Raw genomic sequence first — 25598 nt, 5'->3', positions numbered from 1 at the left:
TTATTTTATTTTATTTTATTTTTGTTTTATTTAACCCTCCTGGAAAAACAAAACAAAACAAACAAAAACAAAAACAAAGCCGCCGCTGCCTGCACCGACCCCCGCGGGGCTGGAGAGGCTGATGCGGCCGCCAAGGTAAGCGGGGCGGGGGGCTGGGGGCCCCCCCGGCCGCATGTCCCCGGCTCCCTGCATGGCCCTTCCTCCTCCGGACCTGTTGAGGCTCCCGGTCCCCGCCTGCCTCCCCCCTCCCCGGCTGTTTTTTTTAAGGAACCTCGATTCTTCCCATTTTCCCTGCCCAGCGCTCCCTGCCCGGCTCGGCGCTAGCTGGCGTGCATGCGGTTATTCATTTATCCTCCCTTCTGATGGTTGCCACTAAAGCTGCTCCCTGCTGCGCTAAGTCAATCGAGTAATTCCTTGCAGACCACTGATGAGAACTGAAAACATCCTCCCCAGTATCTCCCCCTTTTCCTTGGATAGCTCTTCCCGGGGATGATCGCGATTATCGAGACCAGAGCGGGGGCACAAAGCTTTCCTTGAACTCCTCTGGTTGCACAGCGCTGGGGGGTCTGCCAGCTCCGAGGGGAAGAAGGTCGGGAGGGTGACAGCTGGACAGATGTGGGATATGGCAGGGATGGTCACATCTGTGGATGGGCAGCTGGCGCGTGGATGAGCAGGGGGAGAGAGTTTGTTCCTGATGCCCAGAGTCCGTAAATTGCACTAAACCTCATCCAGGGGACGGGGGACAAAATTCAGCCCCCAGCCGGGACAGTTCAGAGGCACCGGCCAGCGCAGCCCCTGTCCGGGCTCACTGCCACTCTGAGACATGCATGTTGCCCTTCCTAAAAACTATATATATTTAAGGAAACCGGGCTGCGTTTGCAAGACAGGTGCTTTTTGTTGTGGTGGTGGTTGCGAGGCAGGAGATGAAAGTTTGGTGTTGTTTTGATGTGATTCTTGATTGCTGCCTGTTGGAGTAATTGCATCGCAATTGCTCAGAGGTAGAATCAATTTCCCCAAATTGAGATTTTAATGGGAGCTCGCAAGCTGCTGTTATGTCATGTGGTTTAAGGCGGCGTTGGATTGCATTTATTTTATAAACTGGATACTTTTGCAGGCGGCGCAGGGATAACAGCACCACCCAGCGGGGCCACAGCCCCGGCCCAGCCCAGTCCCAGCCCAGTTCCCCCCAGTCCCAGATCAGCTCAGCTCCAGCTCCAGTCCCAGCCTTAGTCCCAGCCCAACCTCAACTCAGCCCAGTCTCAGTCCCAGCCCAGCTCATTCCCAGTCCACCGCAGTCCCAGCCCAGCCTTAGTCCCAGCCCAGCCCCAGCCCAAGCCCCGAGCCGGGCACACCCGGGAGGGTGCCCGGTACCAGCTCCAAGATGTTCCCCCTCCACAAAACTTCCCAGTTTCGTTTGCCAAAATCCTACAGAAGTGTTGGAAAAGTTGTTTGGGTTTTTTCCCCCTGCCCATAATAAGGAATGTCTCTCAGATATTCAGGACAAAGTTTTAAATCAGCTGAGGACACTGTCACTTAGTGTTTCGTGACAGAGAGGGCAGGAAAGGTTTCCTGTGTTGGGTTGTATTTGGGTTATTTGTATTTGGCCACTGCTGTCAGGAATTGACAGAAGGGGACATGGGAAGGGTGGTTGGGTTTCACAGAGCTTTTTCCATAGAATCCTTCAAACATCCCTTGCTCAAAGGGCTGCAGATGTAGATTTGCAAACACTTGATGCCATCTCCCACCTTTAAATGAGATGGACGAGATGTCCTTAGCTGACCTGTCAGTCAGAAGTGGGGAATTAGAGAGCTATGTTTGCACTTTCTCAATATATCAGGAGCTTTTAAAAGCAGCAGAGAAAGACTGTCCCATTCCACAGACTGGCTTCTGTCTCTGCTGATAAACACACAGTTCTCTGCAACTCTTCTGGTGTCCCTGCCCAGGGCAGGGGGGCTGGAACTAGATGATCTTTAAAGTCCCTTCCAACCCAAACCATTCTGTGATTCTGTTATTCTATGATTCTGAGCATTTTTTGGCAGTTCAGATTTAGCCATCTTTTCTGCTGAGCTAACATTTGGCCATTTGAACTTGGTCCTGGGAACCTCCCAGCCCATCTTCTCTGTGTTTCACAGGGGAGCCAAAATGTGAAGAAGATACACTAAAGAGATATTGCTTGATATTTACCCCAAAGAGAAGACCGGGCCAGGAAGACCAGCTCCCTGCAGAGAACTAAATATACAGATGGTGAATTCCAGCCAGCCTTCCAAACACTGCCGAACAAGGGATGGCTACATGCTCCCATGTGTAGGAGTCAGGCTTTGCAAGCAAGGGAAGGGGAGAGACACAAATGAATGTCACCAGTCAAAAAAAAAGAGTTGACTTGATGAACACTGAAAATATCGCTGCTTGTTTTGCTTTCTGTCATGGGTGACAGCCCATCTTCCCTTCCCCTTGTCCAGCCTGGCTGGTTTTCAGCATTTAGAGGTGATTTTTATGGCTGTGAGCTTGAAGCAGGCATTTTGAGCAGAGAGGGTTGCCCACCACAACTTCAGTGGGGGCTGCTGATAATCCACAAATCTACAGATGCAAAGATGCAAGTCAACAAAGCATTCTTATATTTTACTTATTGGTGGTACAAAGCTATATTTTATTCCACCTTCAACCCACCAGCCTCTTTTTGATGAGTTGATGAGTCTGTTGTTCACAGGGGCAGCTGTGGGGAGGGGGATTATCTAAACCAGCAAACTCCTCTCTGCACTTTGCTATGCAAGAGTGGGTCAGTCTTCTGAGCCCAGTTCTGTGCCATCACTTCTGCCTTCCCCTTTCAGTTGCTGCCCAAGTTCACTGCAGGGCACTAAGGAGACCTTGAGAGGACACTTTCCCTGTCAGCTGCTCTACCTGCAAGGCAACTGGTTGGTAGGGAAGGGGGTTTAGATGTGTATTCAGCAGCTTTGAGGTGCACAGCTCAGGGAGAGCATACGCTTGTTCAGCCAGGGAAACTGTAAAATGATAAAAAAATGGAGTGATGAGTAAAAGGAAGGTCTTTGAAATTAACTGCAGCGTTTTCCCCTATTGCAGACATCAGAGGTGGCTGTTACTGCATAAAGATGTTGGGGTTTTGTTGGTTCTTGTTCAGAGGTTTTTTTCTTTAATAAGGGCACTATTCAGAACACAAGTGTTTGAGTTTACCTCCACAAACATTTTGACATCAGCTGTCAAACTTATCCAGACAAAATCTTGGGGTTTTACACTCCAAACTTCCTTTCCTCCTCCTTTAAGGAGCAGTTTGCTTTTTGCTGTTTACCCTAAACACACATATTTCACTGCAGAACATTTCAGGATTAGCTTTTTGCAGGGGTGATCATGGCTTATCCCAGACAGGCCATGAGATGAATACCTTGTCCTGAGGCAGAGCAGGCAAAGGCACATGTGTGGAGATAGTGGTGTGAAAAGTGACCATGCAGAAAGTTCATGGGAGAGTCAGGAGCAGACAAGGAGCCTTGACATCCATTCCTCTAACTACTAGTTGCAGTCCTCAGAAATACCCATGTTTACTATTTTAGCCATATAATTACAGGTAGTGAATAATTCCATTAGGAAGGCTGTAAGGGGAGCTCTCATCTGCAAACCTTTGGGTGCAAATCAGCCACATTCATCCAGCCCCACTAAATCCCACAGGCACGCACGGTGTGACGCAGGGCAGAGGAAAGTAAAGTTCGGGCTGGTGATCCCGGCTGAGTGTCCCATGGGAACTGGGAATCTTCCAGCTCATCCTGCAAAAACCTCGGAGAAGGCTGTGATTCGCAAGTCACCCCTCTGCAATGGCACCAAACACGTGGATCAATGTGCAGATGACCGCGGAGGTGCCTGTGCCCTGGGGCTGAGCCGCTGCACTGCCGAGCTCTGCCGTGGTTGCGTTTTAGTGGTGGGTGGTTTCCCACACACTGTTTGCAAAGAGCACTGGGCTCAGTGCTGCCTAAACAGGGAGTCCTGGATGGGATTTAAGAGGGAAAACACAGTTGCTCCATGTTTCCAAGCTTGGATATCCCCATTAAGCAAGGCAGAGACCCGAATTTCACACAGCCTGTGATTCAGCAGGCAATTTAAAGTCCAGGTCTTTGATTGAGCTAATCAGAAAGGCAAAGGTTATTTGAAAAACACAGGAGGGGGAGCAGGATCTCAGAAACGCACCTTATTTGGGGCCTTTTCCTCCCTGAAGTTACGGTTTGGACACATCTGTTGTTTTCTCCAGCGAAATCCGCTGCTTTGATCGGTGCCAAGAACAGCAATCCCATTTGCAATGCATGATGCAACGGAGCAAAATCAAGGAGAAATTTTTACAAACTGGAGCCAGGGGCACCCGACCGTTGCTTTATGGCAGTGCAGTTTTCCCTACACCAAAGGCAGAATTTCCATCAAGGGTCTTATTTTAAATATGAGGCTTCAAACTGGATTCCAGGCTATCGTTGCAATGTGTCAGCTTGCCCCAAAACGGCAATACCAAAGTGGTGCTTTAGGTCAAACCATCAAAACAGCCTCGCAGCAGCTATTTAACAGCTGGGTTTTAAAAGTTCATAATTCAGATTTTTTTTTGAGTTAAAAATAAATAGATCGTGTTAGATGTCATCAGTGGGGATAACAGCAGAAGTGATGTTTTTCATTTTGAAATAAAAGCAAAAGTCACATTGTAAGAGGCGAGGGTGAGAGCAAGAGAAAGGAATTTGGGGTCTGAAACCCCATCCCCTGGACCTCCCCCCCTTTCCTGGGCTCCCCCTAGCTCACAGATCCTCTCCCTCCTCCCCTCGGGCTCCTTCCAGCCTCCCAGGCCCCTTCCAGCTCCAGCTGCCTACACATCCCATCAGCAGGCATTTCTTCTTGGGTGGTAGGAGCAGCTGGCAGGGTTTGGACATATTTGCCCCTGTTTGACATCCCCCACAAAGAGGTGCTTCGAGTCGGTGTTCCTCCCACACTGCTTCTGCTACAGGTCTGGATCCGGCCTGCCAGCTTTCATCTCCTGCCCAGCTCTGCCCGCTCTGGCAGCTCCTCTGCACACAGAGCTCCTTCTGATTTTAGTGGACACCGTCTGACTGCAGCTCTAGGGCCAGCAGGACCAAGACAGATCTCCACTCAGGCAGGAAAGGCCACAGGATTTTTGGATCCCATCTGGGTCCCAGATGGAAAAGCCTCAGTGTTTTAATTCCTGTTGCAGCCTGGATAAAGCCTCAGAGAAGCTCCTCCTTCATTTGAAGGCAGGGGGCTCACACCCCTCACAGAGAAATAGGTGTTAATGGATATCTTTGCTTCTTGGATATTTATTCCCACCTCCTCTTCCTCCTTCCATGGGATATTTGTTGTAGCTGAATTACAGATTCGATCCGAGACAGGGGAGAGATCACAAACTCTTGTTGGAGACTTTAAGCTACTGTCACTCCCAAAATCATCCTTAAGGATGTTTGTGAGGTGGAAACTAAAGAGGTTTCCAAGGACAACTAGAAGAAAAGTCAAGGAGCATCCCAGGTCTACAGCTTTTAACAAGTTGCAGGAGAGAAGACCCACGGTCTTACAGAGTTGGAAGAAGGGTTGTGTAAAACAACCAGCCTCCCTTCATTCTTTGTCTAAGAAGCCCAAGAGAAAGGAGATGAAACATCGGGGTGGCAAGGGGGCATTCAATCAAAGGAGGGCTAATGATCCAAAACAGGGAAGTTATTAAAGCCTACACCCTCATTCAGAAGTGAAATTGTCTTAGTTCACTGTGGCTAAAACATCCTTTAAGGGAAATTTTTAAGAGATCCAAGCTAAGTGGATGCCTTGCTCCTGGCCTAGCCCTCTCGTGGGTGGAGCAGACCCCTGAGTTGGTGGGGATTAAGATCCAATCTGCTCACCTCCTCATGCTGTGGCTTTGCAGGAGGTGGAAAAGAGCAGGATCTTGAAGCCCAGCAGGCAAATGCCTGTGTGCTCCAAGCTGCTGCTCTGTCCACATGGGTCATGAGCAGGTAGAGTTCTCCTAGGGTTGCAGTCTGCCTGGGGGCAGCCCAAAGGGTCTCTGAGGGAGGCTTACAGAGTGAGACCCTCAGGACAATCCTACCAACACACCTGGTAAGACTTTCCCCCAGCAAATGCTGAACAACCAGTTCTATACGTGGGCTGGTGGTGCAGATGAGATTGTGGTGGAGGTCCTGAGAGAGTGCAGGTACATGTTAGTCCACTCCATCAGTCCTTGGCAGGCTAGCAGCTGGATTTGGGGTACCTGACAGTTATTCCCTTATCTAAGGAGTGACAGCCTAATGATAAGGATCTATGAAACTTGCTGTTTGTGAGTCACCTGGCCTTACTTCACCACTGCCAGTGCCAGTGCAGGTGAATGACCTGGCACGGTTGTGAAACACTCACACCTACCACGCTGCCAGGGCTGCGAGGACATGGAGGAGCTCCTTGTGCTGAGGCAGTCCATACCCCAGCAGGCCGGGGTCCTCAGCATTGCTCTCACAATTAATCTCTGCCCCGCACCAGCTGTCTGGAGACTCCCTGACTCAGTTTCCCCCTCTGGTATATGACAGCCCCTTTGCCCCAAATTGCTTAATTTCTGGGCAATCCAAAGCGCTCTTGTCAGGCCGATGGGAGAAAGGCAGAGAGGGCACAGTGGGTGTTGAGACCCGACGGGATGGGAGGAAGCCCCTCTCCCAAATTACCACCGAGGTGCGATGCGTGACGGTGGGGAGGAGACGGGGAGACATCAAGAGCCCTTCCCGCAGCCCATCTTGCGTAGGACCACCGCCACCCCCTTCCTACAGGGCACGGGAGAGTTTGATGGCTCCATCCACAGCAGTAACCCCCTTGCCTGCGTCTCACCGGCTCTTTTTCCCCGCTCCCTCTCTCACTCCCATGGCCGCAGCCGCTCCCGCCCCTTCCCGCAGCATGGCCGGGGAGGCGGGCGCGCTCGCAGGAGGAGGCGCCGAGGAGGATGCAGGCATTGGGAGGCAGCGGGATGATTGATGGTTTGGGCTGGTTTGTAATGGGAGGGGACGGAGAGGAGGAGGAGGAGAAGGAGAAAAAGTCTGTGTAATCTTTCAGTGCGGAGCCCGGAGCTGGGGCCGCCCGTCCCTGCCGCGCTCCGCGGAGCCATGTGGGGCTTTTGATTTCATTTTTCCCCCAGTTCTTTCTTTCGATTGATTTATTTTTCCCCTTTTTTTCCTCCCTCTTCCTCTCTTCCCTTCTCCCCCCTTTTTTTTTCCCTTTTTAAACTCTTCTTCCAGGGAGAGGATAGTGGTTAAAGCTCGAGCTGGATGGATGGGTATGGGGAGAGGGGCAGGATCCACAGCCCTGGGACTTTTCCAAATCCTCCCTGTCTTTCTCTGCATCTTCCCTTCAGGTAAGAAACAGCCTCTTTATTTTGCAGACTTCTTCCCTGTGTTTCTGGCAGCCCTTGGATCGCCGCCCCCGTTCCCCTGTCCCTGGGCCTCTTTCCCTCTCCCTCTCCTCGCAGCAGTTTGCCACATGTTTAAAATAAGCAAGTGGGGCTCAGATTTGGTGCGTGCCCCCCCAGTTCCCCTTTCCCCGAGCAGTTGCGGTGGGTGTTTTTCCTTGACCTCATCGTCTTTGTCTCCCCGCTCCTCATCCCACAAGGAAGGAGATGGTGGAAATCAAAGCGGCGAGGGCAGCCGGGGGGGGGTGTTCCTGACAGCGCCAGGTTACCTTGTTCTCCCCTTCCCGGGTGCCGTGAAAGGAAGGGGGACACGGAAGGGGAAGGGCGGCACACTTGAGCACCCCGACGCCAAATTTCTCCCTTGAGAGCAGTGGGGTCCCCGCTCGGAGCGCCCCCGGGAAGGGCAGAGCCAGGGAGCGGTTGCGGAGGGGTTCAGGGGTGTCGTTGCTTTGTGCTTTAGGGAAGGTGGGGTGTGCAGGGGTCGCAAGGCCCCGCGGAAGGGGGAGCGCGGCCCCGGCGCTCACCTGGGCCGCCGGGCGGAGGATGCGCGGGCGCTCCGAGCGGGCGCCCCTTCTCCCCGCAGCTCCTCCCGGGGGTTTGGGTGCTCGGCATCTTTATTTGGTTGGAAATCTCGCCCCGGCTGGGCTGGGAGCTGTTGTGCTGTCCGAGGGCGGGATGGCAACCAAATGGTCCCGCGAGCATCGGCACCCCCGGGCCGGCCGCTCGCACCCGCCGCGGGGCTCGGCCCCCCCTCCAGCCCCAGCCCCGCTGTTTGTATTGTGTCAGAAAAGGGGAGAATTTCAGAATTACAGCTGAAAACGCCATCTGTTTCCAATGAATCCCCCATAGTTTTTCACAATGTTTTTGGCAGATCTCTGCCTGCAAATTCCTTCAAGCCCTGAGTGCTTGTTTTTGTTGGGGGAGGGGAAACCCAGTCCACAGAGGCGGATTTGTTCCTTCCAAAACTCTCCAGTTTCTTTACCTCTTTTTTTTTTTTTTTTTCATTTGCAAGGGGGGGAAAAAAAAGGAGAGAAAGCAGGAGGGAGAAAGAAAAGCTCTAAGGCTTAAATCTCCCCATCTCTCTGCTTTTTTAGTTTAGTAAAACTTTCCTTTTACTCTTTCTAATTTATTAATTTTTAAATCGCCTCTGCCTTTCTTTTGCATAACCGTAGGTGAAGCAGTCTTGCACACACATGTAGGAAATAAATAAATAACTGCTTTCTTTACGCCCTTCCTCCCCTCTTGCCCTCTTCGCCCTCTTCCGAAGGCGAAAGGAAAACCTTTCCAGCGCTGGCCCTCTGGACCTCACTTCTCTCATGGGACTTCCCAGCAAGGCTGGAAGCTGAACCCCCTGTTTTTTCTGGAAACTCTGGAGCTGCTCCCATATGTGTTGCTTAACGCCCTTTTCGGAGCGGTTGAGTTGCAAAGCGTCGAGGCTGTGAGATTTACGGTGCAAGAAAGAACTTGATAGGAGATCTGGCTGGCTGCTTTGTTTGATTCTCCCTTCAGCAGTCAAATAAGGTGCAAAGAACTGGCAGAACGAGGCGATCCGGAGCCCGCGGGAGTGGGGCGCAGGCGGAGACGGGGCTCCCCGTGCCCAGGGCTGGGAGCACGCTGGGGGCTTTTTTGAAAGCTTTTTGGGGTGGGAAGGTAGGAAAAAAGGGGGGATTTATTCCTTGACATATCCATTGCCCCTTTTTCCCTGCGCTTCCTGGGAATTTGTGGGTTCCCAACAGATTCCCAGCAAGGAGGAGGCTTCGCACCCCTCCTGGGAGCCCTGGGTGAGCAGGGCCGCTGGAGGCTGCCCAGGCGGGCGCTCGGCGTGTCAGATCAGTGCCTCGCCGAGTCCTGCCCTATTTATTTATTTGCTTAAACCCCCCCTACACTCACACCCCGGGCTGGATTCCCACTTGTGCTGCTCTCGCACCGATGGCTTCGCCCTGCTGCCTCCTGGGCGGCCCCCACCAGTGAGTGCCCTCGGGCTGGGGGCACTGGCATGGGTCAGGATGACCCTGGGGCAGCTGGGGAAGGAGGTCTGGCCAGAGCAGGCCACTGCTGACAGTTTTCCTGGCAGAAGCCCTGCTGGAGCTTGTGTCAGGTCTCAGTGTTGAATGCTCATGGGTGCTCTCCCCTCCCAGCTGAGACCCTGATTTCCTGGAGTGCTCAGCTGACCCCCATCTGTGCATCCCAGTACGGGCTGTGCGGAGTTTTCTTGCAAATTCTTTTGTACCCTTTTGTACTTCCAAAATGTGGCCCTGGGTGTTTTGCTCCAGGTGCATCAGGTTTTGCTCTCCCCCTCATACTACGCTTTGGCTGTTCCCGTTTGTTTTCAGCTTTGCCACTCCTGCCTCCAAAAAAATTTGGAATTTTCTAGCCTTGGTCCATCCAGGCAATGCAGTAGGTTCCAGATAAGGATCCAACCCATTGGGAGATGGATCGGATGAGTTGATAAATGACTTCTGTCTCAGTAGCAGGGAGGTGATCGCAACATTGAGCTGAAATTGAGATGGGGGGCTTAGAGGCTGCTGAGGCAACACCCCCGCAATGCTGTGAAGGGGGAGCCCAACCTGGGGAAGGTGGCGGCAGGGGAGGAGGCGCCAGTGCGAGATGTTGTCAGGGCAGAGAAGAAGGGAGGGATTCAAACGTAAACCTGGAAATATTTTGGCTTCCCTGTTTTGTTGCTTGCTCGGAGCTCATCTGGTACTTGGAACAGTGAGTTCTTTGCCATTGCCAGAAAGGCTTGTCGTGGGGCTGGAAGGAGGCACCTTGTTTTTAAAGTAGGTGAGGTGGATACGTTGCTTTTTTCCACAGAAAATCATTAAATTCCTGGCCCTTGGTTACTGGGAACAAGGTGATATTAAGAATGACTGGATTTATCATGGGAGCAGCTGAGGTTTCTTTCTCTGTGGCCTGGACAGCTGTGCCGAGTCGGATGTGCACATGAAAGTGCTCACAGGGCTGGGCAGCCACAAAAACTTCCTGACCTGGGGGCTCTCGGGCTCTGCACCGACCTGCTGTCCCTGGAGAGCCAGGCTGCGGCCCCAGTGACAATGAGTTTTGTGGTCTCTCTTCTGGCTCCCTAATGGGCACATCCCATGAAATATTGTAGACTCTGGCAGGGCTGTGTGGCCCAAGTGAGCCCCTCCTCAGCCCAGGGGATCCCACAGCCAAGCCCTACTGCTCTCAAGGGATGAGTGTTAGTGGGACAGTGAAGAAGGTCAAAGATGAGGGCTTGTGGTCCATTTGGGTGAGTGTGATTTGGTTTGATTTGCTTTTCCTCTTGGAGCAGACACCAAACTTGGAGTAAGGGGGAGTGTGGGAACCTAGGACCAAAAAAGCCTCAGGGTCCCAGGTGGTTTGAAGGGGGATGAGGTGAACTCAGGGCTGCTGCAGTCCAGAAGTGATGTGTGCTAGGGTGATAGGGAACGGTTTTTGGAGAGCATGGGGGATGCTTGGAGGTGCAGCTGTGGTGGGGCAGGTGAAGGGATACCTTGGCCTTTTTCAGGCTGTCCTGGTGAATCCCATCCTGATCAGGAGCAAGCTGTGCAGGCAGGGCCCTGCTTGGCCACGCGCAGCATCCGGAGCACAGTTGTTAGAGGAGAGCTCCTATATGCCTTTAAAAAGCCCTGTAGCCTGCACTTGGCAGCTACTGGGATGAAAAGAAGAGGATATTTATTCCCTTGTCCGTGAGCTCTCAAAATAACAGGGCGTTCGATTGTAGCCTCAAGATTGCTTTGCACTCAAGTGCAGCCCGGCTGAGTAAATCACTGCTCCACCAGCTGAAATTCCTGCAGCAAGGGGGAGAATTGAATTATGGCCAACTGCAAAACCAGATGCCATCCCCTTGATGAAGTCATCGGGCTCTCACTGCGGAGAACAAGCTGGCTCCGACACACACAGCCCTGGTAGGCACAAACTGAGCCACTCTGTCTGCTGTGTGGGTTGGCCAGGGGCTCGTGTCCCACAGCTGTGGGGACAGCAGGTCCTTCAGAAGGGTGTTGGGTCCCACTTTCTGCTGCATGAGCATCCATGGGAGCTTGGCCATTCAGTTCTCAGCAAGCAGAGCTATCGCTGACATACAGGGTTTTATGGGTCAGGCAAGAGAGCAAGCTTCACTTGAGCCCAAAGAATTTTCTCCTCCCTCGGTTTCCTCTCCTTCCTGGACAGCTGTTGACTTTGGTCCCCAAAGCCCTAGTAATGATCTATGGCGGTTTGGGTTTTGGACAAGCTACCTTTTTCTCTTGCTGTGTGACACACTCCAGCTGGCCCTTTCTGAGATGACAAGGACATGTGGCAGGACATTTTAGGGATGGATCATGACTCTGGACTTTGCCAGCTCACAGTGATGAGAGTATCACCGTGCTCGGGATGGGAATGGGGGAGCAGCGGGACTGGGGGTGTGGATTCAGTTAGAAAGTTACTTTTTCTCTTAAAATTAAAACCTGAGCCCAGGAGGGGCAGCAATCGAATGCATTTAAAAATAAATAAACCTCTGAAGGTCTGTGGCTGTGAAGGACGGACAGATATTGAGGCTTCTGTGGGGCATGAGTGATGGGGAGGGAGTCTGGTTCTAGGTGGGAGCCCAGCCTGCAGGAAGGGATCCACAAGATCCCCTGCATCCCTGGGTGTGGCTCCAGCATCAGTCAGGTGTCCACATGGATTTCTGATGGGCTCATGGGGCTGCTGCCATCCAGCCGGGCAGCTGCCACCCCACGCCCTGCACAAAACCAACGCCTCCGATTGAGATGCCGCAATTTTTTGGCAGGCATTTAATTGTATAAATTTGCCTCATCCAGATTTATGTGCTCCAGGCTTTTCTCCATCTCATCGTTTTGTATCTCATTTACCTCTGCGTTTGAAGGGTTGAAATTTCACAAGAGCACGGCAGGGATGATTATTCCTAGAGGGAATCCACACCTGTGAGGAGAAAGCGTTTCCCTGCCAGCCCCGCTGCGGCCTGGGCGAGGGGGAGGAGGGTGAGGGACCCACTGCCACACCTGGGGGGCCCCGGGCGCTGGTGGGTGGCAGCTGTGCCTTCAAAGGCACCCTGGGAAAACAGCTTTGGCATGGGGAGAGTGATGTCTGCTGGAAACCTGAAACACTCAGCAGTGGAGGTGGCTGGCAGAGGTGACCTTATCCAAGTACCGCTGCTTCAGAGGGAGGGGGGCACACGGGTGGTGGTGGCTGGGGGAGGAAGCTGAGGGTGATGTATCGTGTAGGGATGAGAGTGCAAATTCACCTCTCTTCCCACTGGGCTCATCTTTGGTGAAACCCTTCACATCCTCTGTGTCCTCATCTGTAAAATGGACTACTTCCCCAAGGAGTTTTACCGGCTCTTGGGAACTCTTGGTGAAAATGTCGGGGTGCTCTTCAACTGGGAAAGTCAGGTGTGCAGCTCCACAACAGCTTCCCAGCCTGCAGCACACTGTGGTGCAGAGCCAGCACTTTTAGTGCCCTTCTGCAGATGGAGAGTCAGAGGAGATCACTTCCCTATTGCTTCCCTCCTTCCTCATCCTCCACCCACCAGCTCGTAGTGGAGCAAAACCTGCATCCTCTGAACCATCCACTGGTGCTGCTTCCTCTGAGCAGGTGAAAGCTCAGTGTTTGTGGCAAAGGCAGCGCTGAGGGGTCAGTCGCAGGAGGAAGATTTGAGAGCAAAGTCTGCGACCCCATTGCTGCATTGTCTGATTCCTCCTCTCAGCCCATCGTGCCTACTGAACTTCCCAAGATTTTCCAGTAGTTCTCAGAGCAGCATGGCCCTGGCTGCCACCTCCATGGCAGATGCCCTCTCTGGTGGTGTCTGCCCACTCTTCTCCCTGCTCGGGGATGTCGAGGTGAGGCTGGAAGAGGAGCAGGGCTGGCCGAGGGGGGCTGGGGAGAGATGCATTTGCTCCCGCTGAGCATGCCGGGTCAGCGGTAAGCTGACTCTCCGAGCCAAAAGAGCTGACTAAGTGACAGGAGCCATCAAGGGTTCCTTCGGCAGCATCCGAAGCACAGTTTGTGCTGTAGCCGGTGAAGACACTGACTCTGCTTGTTTCCTGCCTGTACTTGCCCCGTGTCTCTGCGACGCCTGGAGAGGAGGGATGGGGGGCCGTGAACTCAGCGCTGAGGACAAAAGGGAGTTGGCCGTGGCAGGTCCTCCAGATGCTTTAGTGATTGACACAGGTTGAAACGAGAAAACTCCATCCTGTGTCGTTCTTTTGACTTAAAGGAACTGGTTTCTCCTTTCCCCAGCATCCTCTTGAGCAAGACAAGGATTGGGTTAAACGAGGCTGGGTGGATTGAGGTGTGTGTGCTCTCTGGTACATCTAAAGTTACTCTGTCATACGCAAGTACAGCCTTTGCCTGGATTTAGTGCATGTGCTGCTTTTGCCAGTGGAAAAGAGCACAAAACCCCGGCCCCAGCGTGGAAGGTGGCCCCACAGAGCCAACCTCCCCACGCACACCCTTGCAAAATATGAGCCTGAGCTCTTTAAGAGTCAGGTTTATTTTTCTCCTTCAGTTCCCTCCTCCCGGTCCTGCCCCCACTTCAGTGCAACTGAAACCTGATCTAATCCCTTTGCACATGGGTAATTTATTGGTCTATTGGGCTTTTCTTGATGGCAAATTGCATTGTCTTTCTTCCTGGGTTGAGGCTTTGGAGCAGTTTGCTGCATTCCTGCAGCTCTTTTCTCAGGGCTGATCTTTCACACCCCCTCTGAGCACAGTCAAATCAGTTTTATTGGGCCTCTTTGTTATGCAAACAAGGCAATAATAACCAGGCTATTATTCTGCAAGATTGTGCTTGATTAACAGTTCAAAGGAGGTCGCTGGAAGAGCCCGGCGCTGCCTTCCCGCACAAATCCTTTCACCAAGCTTGGGTCAGGTGGCCCTTGGGTCTTCCTCACCCCAGGGTGCCCTGTGGGGCTTCGGGAGAGCTGCCCCTGCCCACGACACCCCATCCATCATCCCTCAGGGCTGCCGATGGCACCGATGGGCTCGTTTCTCTCCCTGGTGTGACAAGGCGCCGGTCGATCCGTGTCATAAAATAGAATCACAGAATGGTTTGGGTTGGAAAGGACCTTTAAAAATCACGTTGTCCAACCGCCCCTGCCATTGGCAGGAACATCTTGGATGTTTCCACGGATGGGGCACTCACCACCTCTCTGGGGCAACCTGTACCAGTGTTTCAGCACCCTAATTGTAAAAAGTGTCTTCTTTATATCTGATCTGACAACCCTCCTGGGCATCAAGATGTGGCACCAGCATGGCCACCACTGGGGTGGCTCATGTAGACTTCCAGCAAAGGGCTGATGTTCATTCCCTCAGTTTTTGCTTTGGACTCCCGAAACCTTGCTGGAAGGAATCCCTTCAGCCGTGTTTTAAGCAGCAGTGTGATTTATTTTTTTCTAACTCTTTTGGGGTCATTTTGGTGCTGGTGGTGACTGCTGTCCGCCTGTGAGCAGAGCAGCCCACATCTCCTGGCAAATGTTGCTGGTATTTAGCACCTCAAGAGAATCGTGCCTTTCCTATTGAGGTGTCAGCATAAATATGTTTATTTAGATTACTTAAATAAATATGTGTTTAGGAGCCTAAGTCTGGGTGCTCAGATCTGAGGCCAAAGGTAATTACGTTTTACTGTGTTCTCTGAAAAAGCCTTTTACTGCATGTGTGAGGCTTGCACATCTACACTTCAATCCATGTATTTGGAAAAACGCAGGATGATGTATTTGCATCACATGTGGGTGATGAAATACTTTCCAGCCCGTTAGTAGATATTAAATAACATCTCTTAGCAGTGAACACTTTAAAATTAACAGGTCTGGTTAAAATGCAATCAAGAGTCTTAAAAGAGTTGGCTTTTGCTTACTGAAATTAATTTCCAGTAATTCTCTTTGTTAGAGAAATTACAGGAGAATAGATGAAATGTTGATTTTGTGCTAGTTTTCTGAAAGCTCGTGATTTGGGTAAACGAAATCCAGGTTACCCGACACCAGCTTAAGGGAAAATAGGGGGGCACTGGTAATTAAGTACTATTAAAATTAGATGTGTGCATGTAGTATGTTTGAACACTTAATTTGACAGTGAGTAGTATAATGTACCGATGACAAGGGCAGAGCAGCAGGACTGGGGTCGTGTGATAACCCAAATGCCTGAGTGTGTGTTTGGTGATCCACGGGATGCTTTCTCAATGGAGGACCAGTTCTCCCCAAACCAGGAGCTCTGGAAAAGGTCACATCTCAGTGCCTACTCAATTCAGTGTCCCGGTGAAAGGGGCAACCTCGGGAGAGCTGTGAGCGTGTCCTTTATCCATATCGCCTGTCGGTGTGGTAGGTTATGCAGGAAACAAGGCTGCTGGAGGGAGGTCTGATGGTGGGGCTGGGCAAACACCTTCCAGTGAGAACTTAGAAGTGCAAACCGTTTAGCTTATCTGGAGGATTGACAAGGGACTTGATTGCAGTGTGTAAATATCTTTGTGGGAAACACACCGGTTACTAACGGACCTTTTACTGCTTTGGAGAAAATCGCTGATTCTTTTTATGTCCTTACAATGAAGTCAGATAAAATCCACTTAGAACCAAGACCCGTGTTTTGTAAAGGTGATAAACTCCTGAAACAGGCTGCCGAGGAACGGGGCAGCCTTTCAGTCTGCGCAGACCGCAGGAATCCTCGTGGGAGGTGTACCTGAACAAATGGGGGGCACTGGGCTACACGGGGGGGCCGCCCTAGTCCAGGTGGTTTTGTGATTTCCTCTGGCTTTAAACTTTCCAAACCCGTTGGTTTCAAGATAACAAAGGAAATTTTGTCTTTGGTTTGAGTGCCACCAAGGTCTTGAAAGGAGATGATGGGGAGTTTGGAAGGTGGCTGGAGGGGTTGAAGTCACCTGTCTATGGGATGAAGGACCCTTTGCCATGGACAAGAATTCACCCAGACCTGGGGATGTCTCACAGATCCCAAGAGAGCCTTGCTGGGTTCCTGCTTGAGAGGGATTTGTTTCCGTGCTAAGTCATCTGTGGTTGAAAAACAGATCCATTGTGAGTCGATGGAAAATAGATTATGCGAAATTGAATAAACATCGTTTCTTGGCCTGGGTACAAATGAGCCTGCACCGCTGTGCCAAAGCTGCTGCCAGAGGGGAGAGGCAAGGCTTGTCGGGAGGGGTAAGGGTCGTGTTTGCTCTCCTCCACAGTCTTTGTTGGCCGTGGTCCCTGCCCAGCAGTGTGAGGGAATCACCAAACCTGGTAGCTGCTGGTGAGGTTGGAGAAATGTCCATGGGAAAGGCCAGGCATGAGTGGATGGGGAGGGTGCGCGGCCCCTGAGCTGCCTGTGGCACCTGGCCTGGGAGATCGGGCCTTATATGGGGCCCTGAGCGAAACAGCGAGAAGGGGACGGGTGCCAAAACTGGAGCGATAACATCTCAGAGCAGAACGCTCCCCCTTCAGGCCCAGGGAGGAAGCAGATGCGCTTCCCTGCCCTCCGTTTTGTTGGGATTTTTCAATTCAGTACCTTATAAAGTCATGTGTGACCCTGGGCAGAGTGGCAGTGTGGGATGCTCAGCACTGGGCTGTGTTTTGTACTGAGTGTTGGGGGGCTGTTTTGCAGAGCCCACTCTGCCTATAGGCAGCTGCAGCTCATGCCTGCATCTCCTCATCCAAGTGAATGAAGCAAGTCCTGAAAGAACAGGGGGCTGTGGCTTTATTCCTGCTAAAAAATTCCCCTCTACACAGCAGCTGAAGGGCTGGAGCAGCCAGAGTACTACTGCAGCCTGGACTCTGCTCACAGGATGGGATGCTTTGTGCAGTGCATCCTGGTGCCTTACTGTGCTGTGAGGTGTGTGGGTCCTGGGTGTCCAGGGATGTGTCCTCCAGCTCTTCCTGAGGCTGTGCTGGCAAGTCTGTCTGCAGTGACAGTGCCTTCTGCCACATTCTGCCACATGCAACCTCAAGGCATCCTCAAGCTGTACATTAGCATAACTACTAGGGAGCAATGACTTTAATTGCCTGATGCCACAAGGGTTTGGGATAACCAGCAGTGGTGGCACTGGTCACACTCCTTTGTGCTGTTTTGACTCCTACCTTCCACTATGATAGTCCTGGAAAAACCACAGTCCTGGAATAAATGAGAGAGGGATATGAAAGAATAAATATTTTTAAATGTTTTCCATGCATGCAGAAGACTTAGTAGCAATGTGAACCTGTGTCCCAGGTCAGAACCTTTTTGTTGAGTCACCTCTGGTCAACGATGAGTTAAAGGCTTTCCACAATGCTTCTTGCAGGTTTAAATGGGATACTGCCAAGACCAAACAGCTCCTGGGTCCTCGGTGCTGTTGCTAGCATCTGAATTTATTAAACATGAACTTTAAAACTGTGAGGAACCTGTAACCATTTCCTATTTGCACTTCACTCTTCTTGGAAACAGAGAGGAGACAGGCTTATTTCTCACAGCTGAATTGCTCAGTGTTTTATAGTCTCAGTCTCCCTTTCTGATTTTCTAGCACCAACTCTGTTTAGGTTTCCATCACTGTGATGTTTAAAACTAAAACATACTGTTTTCCCTGAAACAATGCTGGGTTTTGTAACTTTCTTTCTAAACAAATCTGAAATGCTTTTGGCACATATGCCTTGCCAAGCTCATTCTAAACAAACCCCGAGACAGGAATATATGGGTACGCCTGCGAGAGGCACCACAATAGCATCTGGAAGTGGTGGGGCTTTTCTTCTCCTCCTGCTGCCTTTTGTGCCTGAGCCCATCCTGTTTCCAAGCACTCCGAGGGGGTCGATTAAGAGGAGAGGAAGGAAAATGCCATGAATTTTAAGTGGTGTGAGCCTGGGTTCACCCAGCAAGACTCCAAATTGGCAGGGGCAGAGCAGTGTCTGCGACAGTTCAGCGATGGCCAATGTGCTTTTTGCACAGCTGCTTTCCAGGCTGCTCCAGGGAAGCCACACTGCCCCAGGGAGCAGACGTTGCAGGGGGAAAAAAACAGGATCTGAATTTTCTTTGCCTTCCTCCTCCTTGCCAGGAAGCACCGGGGCTCCAGCTGAGCCTGGCAAAGGCCTTGTAGCCTCTGGCTTCGCCTCCGCCTGGGCGATGCACGGCGGGTGGGAAAGGGAGGCGGGGGCTCACTGGCATCCCTGTACCTGCCACGCCGGTTTTTCTCCTCCACCTCTTGTTCTCTCTCAGCGGGCCGTGGTGGGGAATGGGCTCCCAGGGCTGGGCAGAGCCACACAGCAGCCAAGAAAGAGGTTTTTTTGGCTCCTGCTTCTTTCTGGAGGCGCAGGAACACGGGCAAGTATTGCACCCATCACTGCTGCAGCCATGGGGATGGTGGGGGGGCCTCTGGCTGTACTGCAGGGTGGGTCACGGTCCTGCTCTAACCTGGCATGTGGCTGGGCACAGCGGTCGTGCCAGCGCTGGGTTTTCCCATGCCCATGAAGGAGGATAAGGAAGGAAGGCAGATTTTTGTGCTGGTAGACCTCAGTCTGGACACAGCACCCAGAACCTCATGCAGCACAGAGCTTTGAATGTCAAACCCTAAGAGGCATTAAAAACCCCATTGCATCTTCACATCACATTAATGGTCCTCCCTTATCGCTGCTTATGAATATGTCCCATTCTTCCACGCCATGGTTTTCCCCGAGGAGCATTCATCTAAAGGCTGGGTGCTCTTTCTCTTTTTGGCTTAAATTGGGGCAGACTCTGTTGGTTTCTTTGCCTTTGATGCATGAGAGTTGGGTCATGTGAGAGGGTCACGTCTGGTGAGTGAGTCCCATCACGCGGTAGAGCCGGTGTCATGAGTTCGGGCCGCGGGAGGAGGACGCAGCCTCTCGCCAGGGGTAGAGCTGGGTGTCCCACAGGCGAGCACTGACCACCTTGTGTGCTTTCCTCCCCTCTCCTGCAGTGACGTCTCCATGCAAGATCCTCAAGTGCAACTCTGAGTTCTGGGCGGCCACGTCGGGGTCTCACCACCTGGGCGCGGAGGAGGCGCCCGAGTTCTGCACGGCGCTGCGCGCGTACGCGCACTGCACCCGCCGCACCGCCCGCACCTGCAGGGGAGACCTGGCCTACCACTCCGCCGTGCATGGCATAGACGATCTCATGGTGCAGCACAACTGCTCCAAGGATGGCCCCACGTCCCAGCCCCGCCTCCGGACATTGCCCCCCGGGGACAGCCAGGAGCGCTCCGACAGCCCCGAAATCTGCCACTACGAGAAGAGCTTTCACAGGCACTCGGCCACCCCCAACTACACCCACTGTGGGCTCTTTGGGGACCCCCACCTCAGGACTTTCACGGACACTTTCCAGACCTGCAAGGTGCAAGGGGCTTGGCCGCTCATAGACAATAACTACCTGAACGTCCAGGTCACCAACACACCGGTGCTGCCTGGCTCCTCAGCCACTGCCACCAGCAAGGTGAGCCTCAGACATATCCCCAGGGGCTTCTGAACAGCTTTTCTGTCCTCCATCTCTTCCCCCACTTGCACTTCTCCTTGGGGAGGGTAAGATGGAGCATGAGCTCCTCTGAATTAGAATGTTTGTCCCTAAATATGAGATGTCCGTTCTTCTTTTATCCCCAGCCTTGAGTGGCCTGTGGTTTCTTCTTGAGCACATCCAGCCCCATCATGGTGAGCAGGCTGAGGATACTGCAGCTCAGGGGGCCATCATGGCCAAGTGGGGGATTTCAAATTAAGAGAGCTCCCACCTTGGAACTCCAGGTTGCTGAACAGCCAGCCCAGGAATGATGGTAGTACTTCTTGGGGGACACCCAAGGCCCAGGCAAACCCAGGACTGCCCTCTAGGGAGGCTACAGCTTGCAGGGAAAAGGCTGGAGGGAGCTGAGCTCCTCATGCTGCCTTCCCCTTTGCCCAGGCTTGTAATTGTCTCTGTGGTTTGCAGCCAAGTCAAGGCATTTTGTGGGGAACAGTCTGTTCTGGAGGTGCTTTGACAGCCTAAATAAACATCCTGAAGGTACGAGGCAAGCACTGAGAAAACCCAACTGAAAATGTGCTGCTGTCATAAAACAGGACTTGTGTGGCACGGCCTCAGCTTCAGGAGAGACCTGGAGCTGAGGAACTGGTGTGCTACCCCATGGTGCACAAGCTCTAAAGCTAACAGGGCAATTTTTGTGCCAAAAAAAAAAAAAGGGAGGCTCAGCAGGAGGCATCTTCTTGCTTTTGGAAAATGTCCTGTCCCGCCACATCTGGGAGTTCCACATCTTCTCCCTGTGTGTTGGGAGAGAAGCATGTGTAGGATGGGCTGCTTCTCAGCTCTGGATGTGACCTCTTTATCCTGAGCTGGAGCTTGCATTGAGGTTTTGACCTGTCCCTGATAAACCTCCTAAAGGATACTCTGAACTCCTTACTTGCTAAAAGACATCGAAACCTGCTGAAGCTTGCAAGTCTGGCTGGAGGAAAGTGGTCCTTAAGGACCTGCTGGGATCGCAGGATCACCATCTTAATTGAGCCTTTTCACTCCTTATCTGCCTCATGGGCTTGTGGTGAGGAGGTATTAGTCATGAGATGTGCAGCATGAGCTGTGGAGAGCACTGCTGTGTCATGGCTGGAGGACTTTACGCTGTTGGAAAGGATGGGAGCACTCGGCCCATAGGGCTCTTTGTGTTCTCTGCTCACTTCTCCAGCCCTGCCTCGCTCTGGCCAGGTCTCAGTCTGCCCCTCCATGGGACCACAAGGAAGGAGATCCCCTTTACCACTTCTCCCTCACAGGCAGAGGTTCAAGAAGAGCAACTCTGCAAGAGGTAGAAGAGGAAGCATCGTTTGTGTGGGAAGAAGAGCGAGTTGCTCTTCTTCCCATGCAAACTCTACTGATCCTTCTCCTCAAATCTGCCCCATAAAGCCAGGTCAGCAAGGGAAGAGCAAGTGCTGTGAGGTCCTTCCTTTGGCAAGGGACCTCAGCCAGGGGTGAAGTTGGGCTCAGTTTGTATCATAGATTCACAGAATTAATTAAAGTTCAAAAAGACCTCTGAGATCATTGAGTCCAACCATTAACCCAGCACTGCCAAGGCCACCACAAAATCACCCCTAGAAGGGCCATCCCATGGGAACACACTGAACACGTGTGTGCCTGTGTGGTTCTGCGTGGTTGAGGTGGAGCATGACATGTTCTAAGGCCCACAGGGGAAGAGTTGGTTGGTCTGTGAGTGGCCAGAGAAGGGAAGAGGTCCAGCCCTTGGGATGTAAATGTCATGGGAGTGAGAGAAGAAGCTCCACTGCCTCTAAGGGAGTCAGGGCTCATCCCCCGCTGCCATCTGGCAGCCCTGGAGGCGAGGCAGTGCTGCGTGCACAGGCATGCCACCACAGGCCTGGGAGTAGGGATACTCCACCCAGCTCCAGCTGCAAGGAAGATTCTGCGTTGGGCCTGGAGATAACCTTGCAGATCCAGGTGGTACATTCAGTTCAGCCTTTGGGTCTTGACTCCATACACCCTGTCCATATCCCTTTGCTGGAGCAGGATGACCATGTCTGGGTGGCTAAAATTGGGGCTTTTAAGCCTGAAGCACCTGCCCATGAGCTGAAGGTCACTCTTCCATCCAGACTCAGCATCCAGCTCATCCACCTTCCACAGCACTCTTGGTGGTGGCTATGTCCTCTCAGGTGGTCATCACTGGTTGTAACCCTGTCCCTTTCCTCCCCCACAGCTCACCATCATCTTCAAGAGCTTCCAGGAGTGTGTGGATCAGAAAGTGTACCAGGCAGAGATGGACGAGCTCCCAGCTGCCTTCGCCGACGGCTCCAAGAACGGTGGGGACAAGCACGGAGCCAACAGCCTGAAGATCACCGAGAAGGTGTCGGGCCAACACATCGAGATCCAGGCCAAGTACATCGGCACCACCATCGTGGTGAGGCAGGTGGGGCGGTACCTCACCTTCGCTGTGCGCATGCCGGAGGAGGTGGTGAACGCCGTGGAGGACCGGGACAGTCAGGGCCTCTACCTGTGCCTCCGTGGTTGTCCACTCAACCAGCAGATTGACTTCCAGACCATCCACTCGGCTCAGGCCACGGAGGGTCGGGCTCGCAGGAAGGGGCCCAGCCTGCCGGCCCCCCCCGAGGCCTTCACCTACGAAACAGCCACGGCCAAGTGCAGGGAAAAGCTGCCCGTGGAGGATCTCTACTTCCAGTCCTGCGTCTTCGACCTCCTCACCACGGGGGACGTCAACTTCATGCTGGCTGCTTACTATGCCTTTGAGGATGTGAAGATGCTTCACTCCAACAAAGACAAGCTGCACCTCTATGAAAGGACACGGGAGCTGGCCCCGGGCAACATGGCTCCCACAGGAACACATCCTACCCTCTGGGTAGCACTGCTGTGTTTGAGTTGGTTGTGCTTGTTATAGAGGTTTGCTCCATCACACCATGGAGAGCAGGGAAAGGGGAGCAGGAGGGAACCAGGGATGAGATGGAGGTGCTGGAAACCGCACAGGTTGTCCTCAGACCTCAGTCTCTCTCTTGGCTGCAAGTCCTCCACCTTCCCAGCTCTTGCCTGGGAGGAACATGCTGCCAATGGGACCAGTCAGGAGTTTTTGCTGGACTGTACCTTGTCTGGACCTTCCTCACCTCCCCCCTCCTCCTACTCCCAGTAGAGTGGGTGCTGAGGAACCCTTGTAGCTCCTCTCCTCATAGCGCTCCCCCAGGTCCCAAAAATGCACATGGTGACTGTGACACTGACGTGCATGAACGTGGCTTTGTCTTCAGAGGCCAGAGCCTGTGAGGAGGGCACGGAGCAGCAAGACAGGGCCAAGCCTGGCCAGCACAGCAGGGCTGGACATCCTGATTGCCATGGCTGGACTCTGCTTTTTGGGCATGTCCTGCCCACAGCCCTGTTGTTGCAGAAGGTGATGCAGAGGGCCAGAGTGGTGGGGGATGATCCCACGCTTGCTTAGCTGCTAGTGCCAGGCATCTTCTGAGTGGAAGGAGGATGTGTTCCTCAAGCCTTGGCCTGCATTTGCTGTGGTACAAAGGGCATCTCCTGTTCCAGCCAGTTCATCCGGCTGATTCACTCAGTAGTTTTATTCCTGTCTCCCTTGTCTCTGCCCGGACCCACCGTGGACTCTTGATAGCAGTGGGAGAAACCTGGCCAGTATTCAAGTGGTTCCTGCAACTTCTGCCCAGCGTTGGATGAGTTTCTCACAGCATTTGCTCTCTGGTCCCCTAAAACTGGCAGCAGGGCAGCTGCTCAGTGGGAGACCCAATCCACACATCCTTCCAGCCCCTCACCAGCTCGGCCTGGTCCTGGGGTGGAGCAGGAGTGTGGCATTCCTTTTTTGCTGCTAGGTCTCTGCTCTGCTCCCCATCCTGGGGCCGCGGCTTGCAACCCCATTGCAGACCAGTTGCACCTTAAGCCGTTCTGGGCTTGAATCAGAAATGGGGCAATGTTAGAAATCCAGTCAGGAGACGGGACGCAGCAGAGGACCCCCCCCAGCTGCCTCCAAATGTCTGTTCCCTGTCTCAAAACCATCAATAGTCTCCTCCTCCACCACGTAATGCTGCCCATCTCCTCCTCTCCATGTTCCTCTGTGGTTCACCCCATTGCTCACTGAACAAATCCAGACCACCTTTGGTCTGCGCCTTTGAGACCTCCTGATGGGTTTCCCCTCCTTTCCTCAGGGGGAAGTTTCCAGAAACAAGCCCCAAAACACGTGTCACACTTGGGGGCACCTCTTTGCTCTCAAGGGAGGTCTCTGGGCATGATGAGACAAGCTATAGCACCAAAAGAGGTGGGAACAGGCTAGGTTTGGCTGGTGCCAAGAGGCAGCCTGGTGTAAATACTCAGCGTGACTATTCATTGTGTCCTAACAGCTCTAGAGCTCCATTTGTAAAGCAGCAGAGAAATGCAAACTTGTGTCAATGGATGTAATTTATATTGTCTCTTTAATATATAGAGCCCTGGCATTGATCTCATGTGACTGTACAGATGAAGAGATGTAATTGGTTTTTAAATGTTTAAGGAAAGAAAAGAAACAAAAAGATGTGTTTACTACTTTGCTCCTTGCTTTGTTTGCTGGTGCCCCAGATACTCTGTTTAGGGAGATTTTGAAATAAGGATATCACAGTTTGGAGACTCTGAGGGGAGCAGCCACTGGACCATGGCACAGGACAGTTTAATTTCCCAATGCACTAGTTGTTCAGCCAGGCTGATTTGGACTTTTTATTTCCTTTGTCCAAGAAAAAAAACCAAGTTTTTATCTTCCCTAGAAATTCAAAACTCAAGTTTTAAAAGCCAAAATTTGTCTCTGGGTCAGAGGAAACATTTGTTTCTTGCAGTGTTGCCCCATATCTGACAGCAGCTGTGCGCAGCATCCCTCTGAAGACATGGTGCTGCTTGAAAGCTGCCTGAGCTGGCCCAGCCACAGTGTGCCAACAGGTCAGTAATTCCCCTAAGACCTCCCTTTCCTGTAAAACAATCACCCCACGGCACAATGTGCTGTGGTTTAGGGATGGTTTCCACCCAAGGGAAGTCTGGTTATGGCGTGGCTCAGTCCCTCTGTCCAGGTGGGCGCTCCAGTGGTGGCCGCTGGCGTACGGTGGTTGGGGCATCCCTATTTTAGAAGCAAACAGTGAAGCACTTTATTTTGGTTGTGTTTGACCCAGTCCTGGTTAAAGGTGAAGTGTGGCCAAGAAGGACCCGATACTTGGAAACAAAAGAAAAAAAAAATACATAGGCAAAGGGGGGGCATTATGAGAAGGCCCCCCCGACCTCCTCCCTGCGCTGAGACCCTCGGGAGTGTCACCATATGTACATACTGTAAATTATTTATTGAGAGAAACACAAGTAAAGTTTGAGGTTTTTTGACAATAAATGAGTGGGTCTCAGTTTGTTCCCGGTGTGTTGCCTGGTGCTGTTCCCCACGTGGGATGTGAAGGCTGCCTCATTTCAGCATTCACTCCCAAAGCATCTCTCTCCCACCTCTAACCCTCAGAGAGCTCATTTCTGTCCTGAATTCTACAAATTTTGTTCTGGGTTTATCTACAGCCAAGTGAGAAAAATGAAAAGGGGGTTGGGGAAAAAAATATAGATAATAAACCATTAGAACCTTGCCTCACTGGGAAAGCAGATGTGCAGCAATGAAGTCCAAGTAAGTACCATCACCCTTCCCCTGCTCACCCCAGCAGATTGTGTCCTGCATCTGGTAATGGTAATTCCTCCATTCCACCTCTCCTGTCCCATTTGGGTTTTTTGCTGC

General features: G+C 52.3%; 1 protein-coding gene across 1 annotated transcript; it reads left to right on the top strand.

The window, feature by feature from the left end:
- On the top strand, positions 1–25214 carry RGMA (repulsive guidance molecule BMP co-receptor a). Its single transcript, XM_064669066.1, has 4 exons — positions 1–135; positions 7254–7369; positions 19302–19813; positions 22056–25214. The coding sequence occupies exons 1-4, from the start codon at positions 122–124 to the stop codon at positions 22749–22751; spliced, it is 1338 nt and encodes a 445-aa protein (XP_064525136.1). The 5' UTR covers positions 1–121; the 3' UTR covers positions 22752–25214.
- Positions 25215–25598: the final 384 nt, after the last annotated feature.

The sequence above is a fragment of the Pseudopipra pipra genome, chromosome 12, assembly GCF_036250125.1.
Source record: "Pseudopipra pipra isolate bDixPip1 chromosome 12, bDixPip1.hap1, whole genome shotgun sequence".
Lineage (NCBI taxonomy): Eukaryota > Metazoa > Chordata > Aves > Passeriformes > Pipridae > Pseudopipra > Pseudopipra pipra.
Note: the sequence above shows the minus strand (reverse complement) of the source record. Positions and strands in the feature narration are given on the sequence as shown.